This window comes from Psittacula echo (assembly GCF_963264785.1).
Source record: "Psittacula echo genome assembly, chromosome: 15".
NCBI classification, from domain to species: Eukaryota; Metazoa; Chordata; class Aves; order Psittaciformes; family Psittacidae; genus Psittacula; species Psittacula echo.
In genome coordinates this window covers 1475379-1486295 of record NC_137751.1, presented here as the reverse complement: position 1 = coordinate 1486295, position 10917 = coordinate 1475379, and the positions used below count along the sequence as shown (strand labels likewise).

The window sequence follows — 10917 nt, the reverse complement described above, 5'->3', positions numbered from 1 at the left end:
GTTAGCTGGTATGTGTTACTAAACACCAGGCCACTTAGCTCTTCACCTCATGAGCTCTGGTGTCTACGTGCCCATCCCTTCCCTCTCCCAGGGTTCCTGACCCTGCAGCAGTTCTGTGTTTAAAATTCTGAATTAACACAGTATTGCTGGTTTAACCTGAAACAACCCAGGACTGATCTTCAGAACTGCTCAGATATTAGGCACCAGTCTCTGCGTGAGCTGCATACCTAAACACTTTCAGAACAATATCTGAGCCAAGGAAAGCAGATGCCCTTTCTGGATGCAAACTAATTTATTCAAGAGCATATTTTGAAAGAAAAAACCGTATCTATTTAATTTTAAGCTTCTTCCAAAAGCTACAGCATCATTAACTAGGGTAGCATTTTCCTCAGGTTTCCTTGACAGCAAAGCCAATTTCCAGACAGCAGGACATCCCTGCAGTGAGCACTAATAGCCACCAAGAAGTAATGATAGTGCAGTACATATACATATTTATATAACTTCTTAATTTCCTTCATTATTACTGCCTTCCCAGATTAATTTTAATTGAGGCTTCAAACCTCAATTAACCACTGCCCCCTACTGCCATTCGGTGGGCCCGGAATGCGGCCTGTCCCTGTTCCTGAGGCGAGCTCCCATCACAGCCCCCCCGTGCCCCGTCCCCTGTCCCCTCACGGGGCGAAGGCCTCGAGGATCCGCGGCCGCCCGTTGCCACAGCAACACCCAGCTCGAGGCCTTCCTCCTCCTGCCCGCACGGCTCCTCCTCTTCCTCCCCCCGTCGCTCCCTGTCCCACCCACTCGGCCTCACCAGCAGCGATGGAGGAGGCGGATGGCCGCGGCCTTGGCAGAGGCACCGGGCAGAAGGCGCCGGCCGCCTGATGAGGTACCGCTACCGGGCCTATGCAGGGGAAGGCGGGAAGAGGGCTGCCGGCGGCCGCTCCCCCTCAGAACCTGGGACGGGGCGAGGAAGCGGGGATGCGCCACCAGGGTCATCCCTTCCCTACGCCGGGGCTTCCGTGGAGGCCGGAGGAGACCCCCGGCGCTCCGTCAGCGGCACACGGCATCACAGGAGGGTGGCGGCGGGATCCGGCCGCGGCACGGAGCCGTGAGGGGAGCGGGCGAGGCCGCCGCGGCCCAGCGGGAGAGAGCCCGTCCGGGTGCGATGGGAGACGGCGGCCCAGGAAAAAGCGGGGAACGCTGGAGGAAAAGAGCCTTTTTATCAAGGGCCTAATTTCTTCTAATTAGGGGAGGGGGAGGAATCCTGGAAGCTGTGCGCGGGTTTCTTTCGCTTTGAAATCCCGTTTATTAACTTAGTTACTTGAAAGTTTGTTAGGCAGGGTGCCAAGGGAAGCTGAGCCACTCGAACAATGGGGTCGCTCACTGAACAGCGAACTGTCAAGGTTTTGCAGAAGCAGACCCTAAAACACTAACTGAAGGCTGCTAATGAGACATGTAATTCCCCTCCTTTTAAAGAGAGCATTCGTGTTCTGATCCTGCAGACACTCTTAGTAATACTGCTCACACAAGTCAATACAGTCTCCAGCTTACTGGCTTTATTCATGTGCATAAAATGACAGGACATGAGTTTTGGCTGGACTTACGTATGATGTAATCTTTGGCCAACAGAAATAAAGTAGTAGCAGCCGCACTTCTCAATGGTAGTAAAGTTTTCGTATTCATATATTATTTAAATTAATGCAATTTACTCTTCGAATAAAATCCGCCTTTAAAGGCTTAAGAATTCTGGGTTTACTATATTAAGAACTTTTTGCAGCACAAAACCAATTTTGCTTTAACCTTTCTGTATCCCCAGTGGAACTAGCTGTGTATGTACACTGAGCTTTGGAAAAAAAGTAATTTCAGAGAGGAATCTGAAAGAGTTTGAATCACAGAAAAAGGATTGGAACAAAATTCCTAATGTTTCCTAATAATATTATTCAGTAGTTACAAGTATTGTGCTAAATCTCACTTCAAAGCATTCTGCAAAATCATTACTCTGATGTCAAACCAGTCCAGAGGTGTAGATCTAGCACTATTTGACCAATGTTAAGACTGACACACAAGTGAAAAGCTGTCCAGGGAAAGATAAGTAAGACCTCATTTGGGTGGTCTCGCTGTTAGCTTATGGCTTGTGGGCTGCAAGTCTTTTCACCTAGACCATATGGTCCAGGCTCTTTTAAATGCTTCTTACAAAATGGACTAACCTGGTTCTGCTCACTTACCCAGACAGGATAATCTCATTAATCTCATAATGGCCCTCAATTTTGAGCGTGCACTGGCTTTTGCCTAGACTTGTCTGAACAAATGCTTACTATTTTATGGGCGCATGTAAATGTACTCTTTGCTTCCTTCCCATCATTGTTTGCTCCTTCTCTGGCCTATTACTGTTACTATTTTTGTGAAATCATGCAGCACTTCTAAGATCTCTTTTGTACAAGCTAGTGCTGGTCTCCTCTTCAGCAGCTTTTGCTCTTCTGATTTGCATTGAAGCAGCTTTAAATTCTACTAAGGCAGCCAGGCTAGAAAGTCTGCACGTGAGAAAAAGGAAATAATTTTCTATGGCACACAGAAAGGTGCCCTGTGCAGACAGGATGCAAAGCCAGCACACCAGCTTTCAGGACAAAATGAATCTTTACTTCATGCAGACAATCACTATTGTATTTGTGTTGGGGTTTCTGTTTTGTTGGGGTGTTCTCTGCTTTGTTTTGTTGGGTTTTTTTTTTTCCCCCTGAACTAGTTCTCTCTTCCTTCAGCTGTGACTTTTAATATCCCACTTTAGGAGACAAAATAGCAAGAATCTGTACCAGAAAAAAAATCCCACCATGCAACCAAACTGCAGTCATCTCCACAACATCCAAGGGAGCGGCGATGCCTCTTCATCTCCTCAGAGCACCCACGCAGTGAGGTTGTCAGGAGAGAGCTCGTGCCATCATAGCGGAGACATTCGCATACAGCTGAACTCTGCTGTGGGAGAAGCCAGAGAAAATGCGAATTCCCAGCATTCAAGGCCAGGTTCCCATAGTCGCTCCCATAGACATGCCCAGGGCGAAGCAGGGAGCCTTGATGATTCTACTCCAGACTCAGAGGAACACAGCAGCAGCTCCCTCTCGGAGCTCAGATACCTGCTCCAGTGGCTGCACAAAAGTCTGCCGTATATCTTGATTCTGTGTGTCAAATTGGTCATGCAGCATATAATTGGTAGAGTATAACAAAATAAGGTCTGAGGGAACAGACCCTCCCCCCTCAAGAGATACAGTAATAACCATGCCTGAAATATAATTCAATTTATTTTTAGCTTTATTTTTATTTGCTTTATCAGAAAGAGAGATTTACTAACTACATTTCAGTGGCCTCTGTTTCCTTTGCTGGAACATGTACAATGTGCATAATTATTCTGGCTTGACAGTCTGAGCTATTAATTGTAATTACAAAGATGTATTAGAAGTGGCTGGTTTTATAACCCAGTTCTGTTTTTTTCTTATTTTTTTCTTCTTTTTTTTTTGTGTATAACTGACCCTTTTTTCCTAATAGGCATTTCTCTTGGAATTGGGCTGCTAACAACTTATGTGTATGCAAACAAAAGCATAGTAAATCAGGTTTTTCTAAGAGTAAGTATCACCCTATACAACAAAATTCTGTAAGTTAACCAAGACCTTTATCCATCAAATTTTGAAAGAAATATGAGTGGAGATACTGCTTAATTTACCTAAGAATATTAGGTGTCAAGGTTTCAAGATGGAAGTTAAGTCTCAATGCTTCTGTATAGTGTAGAGCTGCTCAGATAAGTAAGGCTTGCAAAATTCAAGACGAGGGGTTTTTCCTTTCTCTGAATATTGAAATCACTTCAACTGTTAAAAGTTTTTTGGAATTCATGGAAGAACTTCGTAAATATATTTGTGGAATTGAACAGCAGTTGGAAGTTAAAGGTTTCAGCTGTCTCTGTTCACTCCCAAAGAAAAATCTGCTGTTTCTTTAGTGGGGTGGATTTTGGTCATGTTTTTAGAAAAAACTTGATACACGTAGAAATCATTGCATTGAAAACTGAAATAACTGCTTTACCTTTCCACTGAGTTCTGTTTTATTTAGCCTAAACCCACTAGAGAGAAAATCCTCTAGTAGTAACTGTTCAGGTACAACAGACTCAGTGCTTTGGAGATACATTTAAGACACTGATACCGAGATAAGGACTGTAATGTGTCTTTACAATTACCTTACAGGAACGGTGCTCCAAGTTGCAATGTGCTTGGTTACTAGTATACTTAACTGGATCATCCCTCCTCTTGTATTACACGTTTCATTCTCAGTCACTGTATTACAGGTAAGTAAAGGAATGTCTCACATCATAAATTACTCAAAATTAAATATTAACTGGGAACATTTTATCTGGGCTGCTGCTGTTTTTCTTTAAAATGAAGGAGAAACCAATGCCACAATTAATCTCCATTCCTCCTCTTCTGCCAAGCTGAACAGGTGCTGTCCTTCAGAACAATATACTGGAATTTGCTAGACCCCATAAGCAAATTATGGCACAGCTGTACCATGAGGAATATACCTGGGTTTATTCCCGGCTTTGACTCTGCGAGCTTGCCTTTGCAGTACTGAATATGGCATTCTAGGGATCTGTGGAGCTTATGCCTCCTATTTATTTTTTTCCCCTTACTATTCTGTGACTACAGTCTCGGCTGTAAATCAGCCACTGTATTGCTACAGTGAGAAAGCAAGCCTGTCTCTAGAGGATGGGGATAGTGATGAAGGTACGGGAAGGAAGGTTCAAAAATTGAAAGGTTATCAGATATCATGAATGGTAATTTACAATAAAGAGTTCATTTTGTTAGCAAGTATTTTCCCTCTGTGTAAACCAGGTTTTCTTTTATAATTAAACCTGCTGGGATAATCTCTGGTTTTGCTTTCCTCTAAATAGGGTGTTCCAGTAACTTCTGATACTTCCCTTGTAGCTTAATCTTCTTAAACCCTACTGTGGATTTTATGAACTTCTGGGAGGTACTCTGGACTGTGGGAGTCACAGACTTTATTCTGAAATTCCTCTTCATGGGCTTCAAGTGCATTATTCTCTTGGTGCCTTCTTTTATGATGTCCTTTAAATCTAAGGTAAGGAAACAAGCTGTATTTTTGCTTCCTTATGAAGATTCTTTTAAGGTAAAATTAGCTAATTATTAAAAGCTACCTAGATAAAAGTCTTTTTAATTAAAGGTCTGTATATAATCCACCACTACACTGTGGGCAAGAAAACCCTGTGGATTTCATGTTCTTCCCTGCTTGGTGCTAAGGAAGGTTTACAGTCTGATCTGAAACAACTGCTTGCATTATGTCATCGGATAAATGGGTTTATTTCTGTCTCTAAGTGGGGGGCAATGTGGAAACCTTTTATTTGCTGCAGTATAAGAGTGTGTGGAGAGGCAGTTGCAGCAGCTGAAGCACAGTAAATTTTTTATGTGCGTGACAGTAACTGACGTGGGAAGACGTTAAGATCTGTGCATGCAAACAGCTGGTTTTCTCTCTCTTCAGAAATAATGCTGAATTTTCTTCTGTTAATAAATAAAGCAATAGTTGTGTCAGATCAGTTAATTTGATTCGTAGCTCAATTCCTCGAACTAGTGACGTTTAATCATTTTCACAGGAGCCTACACTGGTTGGTGTTGTGTTTATTTTTATCTGCTTCCTGAGAGAGGCAAAAGCAATTAAATTTTATGTCAAAATATCAAATGCTAGTACTGGTTAAAAAAAAAATTAAAATAGAGACTAACAAGCACAGTTCGTATGTGGCAGCATTTAAACAGGATGCTTTGGTAGGTTTTTCTCTTGCAAAACATACCAGAATAAGTTTTTCTCAGGTACAACTGCTTTCTCTCAATACTGACTTATAATCAACGTATCTAGGGGTTTTTCCTACAGCTACTGATGTAACATCTAAAAAGCAGTTATTGAAAATTCCATTACACCAACTGTGACCTAAACTGTCATTGTCTAGATTAAAGAAGGAATCTGATCAATAGTGGCAAATTGTGGCATTATCCAGTGTACACTGTAGAAAGAGCACTTCTTGCCTGTTATAAATACAGTTTTAAAGACAAATGTAAGGAAATAAGGTAAGAGCTAAGATAAATACCTGTGATTATACATGCACACACACAGAGCCCTATGCAGGACACCTGTGCTTTGGAGTGGTTATTCAGTAATTTTTAGGCTGTCACTGAGCTCTCTTTACCTATTCCATCCAGCTACCCTATACTTTGTTTCTGGCTCCCCAATTTTCTTATCATCCCATCCTATATAGGAGTTAATCATCTCAAGATAAGGCTTCTTACAGGAAAACAGTTTGTAGTTTATATTTGTTAATAAAAGAATGGGCCTTACTCACATGCTTTAATCCTGAGTGCAGGACATGACTGCTAATGAAAAGCTGATCTACGGGACTGAATTTGTCTTATTTTCCTTTTTCATATAACTTTTATTTATTTTTTTAGTGCTTATGTAAGTAAGACTGATAGTATTGCAAAGTAGGAAGGCATCTGACAAGCCATCCTATTTTAGCCTATTAATTTGATTTTCTGCAGTACAACAGTTGTATTATTGTATTTGTACAATTGTGGTGAGACTTATCATCTGGTCTTAATTCTTTTTCGTGCTCCATATTTAGTTGTTTCAAGATAATACAACAGGAAGTTACTTCAAGGTATAACAATGCGTCACTTCTCTGTTTTAAAAATCCCTTGTGTTTTAAATCTTAAGTGATTCTTTTGCATGTCTTGCTTAGGGCTACTGGTACATGCTGTTAGAAGAACTCTGCCAGTATTACCGTATGTTTGTCCCCATACCAGTTTGGTTCCGTTATCTTATTGGCTATGGGGAGCTGGACGGTGTACTAGGATGGACCCTTGAGATATTGCTGGGCCTTCTCTACCTCATCCTAAAAGTACGTAAGTTTTATATTCCTCTTAAAGTGTTTTGCAGTAATTATCACAGAGGGTTAGAGATGCATGAGCTACCACATTTCTGGAAGTTCCCTTGTGTTTGAATTGATTTGCAAGTTGATGCTTCAGTTTAAGTGATACAGCCTTCCAAAACTGATAGGAAAACTGGCTCAGGAGACCAAATCATCTTTTTCCTGCACCTGTTGAATGGATTTGGGTTGCATAGCAAAGAACACCATTCCTATAGGTCCCCTCACATCAGATGCTGTTACCAGATATTGAGGAAAAGAGCCTGCAAAAAAAAGGGAAAAATCATGGCTAAAAGAATGAAAATTTTCCATGAAACTAGATTTTTCTCTCTGCTGGACAGACCTCTCGTGATGCTAAAGAAGTTAAACATAAATGGTCATACTGGCTGTCTACTTCACTAGAGAGCTGATCTGCCCCAAGTGTAACCAGACTTGGCACAGGTTTGGCTTTGAACATGAAAAATGCTTCATAATGCTAAGGTATCTTAATTATTACAAGTCTGAAGACTATGGTGTATATAACAATAATGCTGGTATACTTGCACTTGGTGCTTTCTTTTAGAACATCAACACTATTTTTCTTTTGAAGAGCAGACACCTACTGAGGAAAAAACCTGCAGGGTAAATTCTCAGTTTGGTTACATATTAAGCAATTAAATAAGGTCAGTCTGAGCTATAGCTTTGCTTATGATCCTGCCAACATCAAACTAGCAGCAAGACTTCTGATGTTAGAATCTGCACAAAAGCTTCAAAGCTTTTTAGTTCACAGAGAAAAATACTACATGTAACTCAAGTTTTCTTTCTCATTTCAGCTTTTGAGCTTTTTTGGACAATTGAGAAACTTCAGGCAGGTCTTACGGATATTTTTCACACGACCAGTGAGTACCGAATTCTCTTACGACAAAACAATAAACCCAATGAATAACCTCATTCCTGTATTACTTTCTGTTGTTCTAGCAATAGACAACTGCATTTTAAAAGTAAACCCACCCTGCATACTCATTCTCCCATTTTACAGTCTGAATTCCTTGACTGCGTGCTTACATTATCATTTGAACAACACCCCTTATCCCCCAGATCTATCCTGCATATGCCTTCAGATAAATGTATGTGAAATAACATACCCTTTTTGTCCCTCTTCTTGCTTTTTAACTGGAATAAACTTTGGTTGGATGCAGACAGCTTTATGCCAAAATACAGTCATAATTGAAGCTTACCAAAATAACTGACATGCAAGTAATTTGTTGGAATTCTAAGTTTCTAGATAATCTTTCTCTGTAGTAGACGTACTGTTTAGAGCCTGCTGTTCCTCATTTTCTAAGTGCTATCTTGGTCAAATTGGAACTTACCACAGCGTTTTGCTTAGAGGACACCGTTAAAATAAATATGCTGTTTATCCAGTAACTGTGATCAGGGGAAGATACTAACTAGACAGCATGGTATGCAGAAGCAGATAAGCTTTAGGCCCCAAGACAACTATTAAAAACCACGGCAACATCTTGTTGATGTTTTCTTGACACAGCAGCCCTTATTCCCAGTTCCTTTCTGTCCTGGTATTTCTGTGTTTTGTTGTGGCTTTTTTCTCTCCCCAGAAACTAAAATCCCTTGTTTTACAGCACTATGGGGTGACAGCTAGCAAGAGACAGTGTTCCGAATCGGATGACATTTGTCCAATCTGCCAAGCTGAATTTCAGAAGCCTATTCTGCTTATCTGCCAGGTAATACACACTATGAGAATTACTTGTTGCAAACTTAAAAATACTTTAACCAGCTGGTAAACCCACCAACATGAAGTTAGATTAGTGAGTGTGTGTCTTCTGATTATTTTTAGAAATTAGGCTATGCAAATAATATACCATCTTATAAATGGAAGAGCTTAGAAGCTCTAAGTTCTCATTCTTTTCATTACAGCACACATTTTGTGAAGAATGCATCTCTTTATGGTTTAATAGAGAAAAAACGTGTCCACTCTGCAGAACTGTTATTGCAGACCATGTTAACAAGTGGAAGGATGGAGCTACATCTATGCATCTACAGATTTTCTAAAGCATGTTGAAACAACTTGGTTTACTGTTTGTTTGTTCAAGCCAAGGTTTTTCAGTTTACTGCAGATAAAATGTAGGTGGCAGAAGGAACGAGTTCTCAAATTCTAGATAACATGCTTCTATGAAACGTTCCGGTACTTAAAACCATACAGAAAATGTTAACTTGACCTTAAGCATAAGAAAAGTAAGTTTACAGACTGGATGCAGAGAAGTCAGCGTTGCTTCTCTTGTGATGCTTGTAGGAAACAAGTCCTTGAAAAAATGCTGCATTATTTCTTGTAGCAGCTTCTTAATGCAACATTTTATCTAAAAGTTTTCAGTAGAGCTCCAGATTGTACTGAATTGTATATATCTTTCTAACATGATTCAAATCAAAAGGTCGACCTACCGATTTTATTAAGCTAATGAGTAAATTTTGTACTCTGGACTACAGTGAGAATTAGAGCTACTTGTCACTTTTTGCATTAAAGATCCTTTAATGCTTGCCGGACTGATGAGAGAAATGAGCTTCTTATTCATGCACCTGTAACAGCAACTATTTCTCACTGTACCTGGAGGTAAGCCATAAGAATAAGACTTTTCCCCTTTAGGTTCTTGTAGGCTTCTAATGGATCTTTGGCTCAGTAGAGAAACCAACCACTATTAGTAGTTTTTTACTTAACATTTTACAAAGTTGATATTTTTAAAACAAATCTTTAATACTATATTTTTGTCATAACAGGAACCAGATTTTCTTACAGGGGAGAATATTTTATACTATATTTGCAATTTGTAGTATGCATAAAAATCAGAGAGAATAAATGCATTTAAATCTATTTGTTTGGTGCATGTTGAATAAAGAAATAAGATTCATTACTGTTTTAAGTATGACCTTACACCTAAGCACAGAACAGCTCACTGCTAGCTATGCTTTTCCTGTTAAACTAATGTCTCTGAAAAACAGAAACCATCCAAATACTACAACTTATTCATGACTAGTCTTTATGCTAATTGTAGAGCTAAGTTAGATAAAATCTCCCTTTTATTTTTTTCCTACTTGTCTTTTTCACCTTGCTATTCAGATAAAACTGAAAAAACCCGCTCAAATTATTGTTACAGCAAAGTTAAACTGAGTTGCCATGTACTTGAGCATGTCTTAATAGCTTTATGGAACTTGTAAATTTGGGGAAAAAAACCCCAACCCTACAATTAAAAAGTCAGAGACTGACTTGATGGATGATGTAGTAACTCAACTAACCAGGCAGAGTATCTGAGTACTATGAAGTTGCAGCTGACACAGCCAGATTTATAGGGCTGTCAGGGCATGATGGCACTTTAAAGGTACAGGTAAACCAGTAGAATTTAGCATAAATTAGAATTTAGATGGAAGATTCAAGCTCAGAGGTATCATTTTATGTTCAACCTGGGTTTTGCTATAGCGTGCTGTGTATTTTCTAATTGAATATTTGTTTGAAGTTTACTGCAGTTCAGTGTAAATATGCCCTATGATTGCTTCACTATGGCACTGGAGTGACTGGGCAAAAAAGACTCCAGCTTAAAGAAAACAGGCAAAAGCTTCTGAATCTGTAACTGGAAACCTATGGGACTAGAAGAGACTGGTTCTCATGGAAGGCTTTCCCAGCAGGTGAGGTACATAACTGGAGAATGTACAGCTGAATGGCATCAGAGCAATCCTGAGGGTGGCAGGGAAGAATTAGAGCTTGGTCACAGCCACAGCTGTGCTGTAAGGGGCTTGTGCCTTTATCTCCAGTTCTGTCAGAACAAACTGCTCTTTGTTTCCCCAGAGAGATCTAGCTATGCCTTAACTTGCATTTGAAGTTCGTACAAGATCAGAACTGTTCGTTATTTAAATTTCATCAGTGCTTATACTCAGACTGCTGCTGCTGCAGAGCTTCCCTTGAGAGATGGACA

The 10917-nt window shown here is 40.2% G+C and overlaps 1 protein-coding gene across 4 annotated transcripts; it reads left to right on the top strand.

Annotated features, from left to right (window-relative positions):
• Positions 1-803: 803 nt before the first annotated feature.
• On the top strand, positions 804-10555 carry RNFT1 (ring finger protein, transmembrane 1). 4 transcript variants are annotated; one of them, XR_013958093.1, is made up of 10 exons: positions 804-883; positions 2780-3198; positions 3532-3608; positions 4218-4318; positions 4956-5109; positions 6776-6934; positions 7774-7839; positions 8578-8679; positions 9477-9563; positions 10462-10555. XR_013958093.1 is itself a non-coding variant. In XM_080630299.1 (9 exons), the coding sequence occupies exons 1-9, from the start codon at positions 879-881 to the stop codon at positions 9483-9485; spliced, it is 1092 nt and encodes a 363-aa protein (XP_080486425.1). In that variant the 5' UTR covers positions 804-878; the 3' UTR covers positions 9486-9780. The 4 variants fall into 4 exon arrangements, 2 of the variants coding, with proteins under 2 accessions (XP_080486425.1, XP_080486424.1); XR_013958094.1 differs by having other exon boundaries at positions 8873-9563; XM_080630299.1 differs by lacking the exon at positions 10462-10555 and having other exon boundaries at positions 9477-9780.
• The last annotated feature ends 362 nt before the right edge of the window (positions 10556-10917 follow it).

Coding starts and splice junctions, on each gene's coding strand:
- RNFT1 (XM_080630298.1), top strand. Junction 6,935..7,773: donor TTCTCTACCTCATCCTAAAA/GTACGTAAGTTT, acceptor TTCTCATTTCAG/CTTTTGAGCTTTTTTGGACA. Junction 8,680..8,872: donor CTATTCTGCTTATCTGCCAG/GTAATACACACT, acceptor TTTTCATTACAG/CACACATTTTGTGAAGAATG.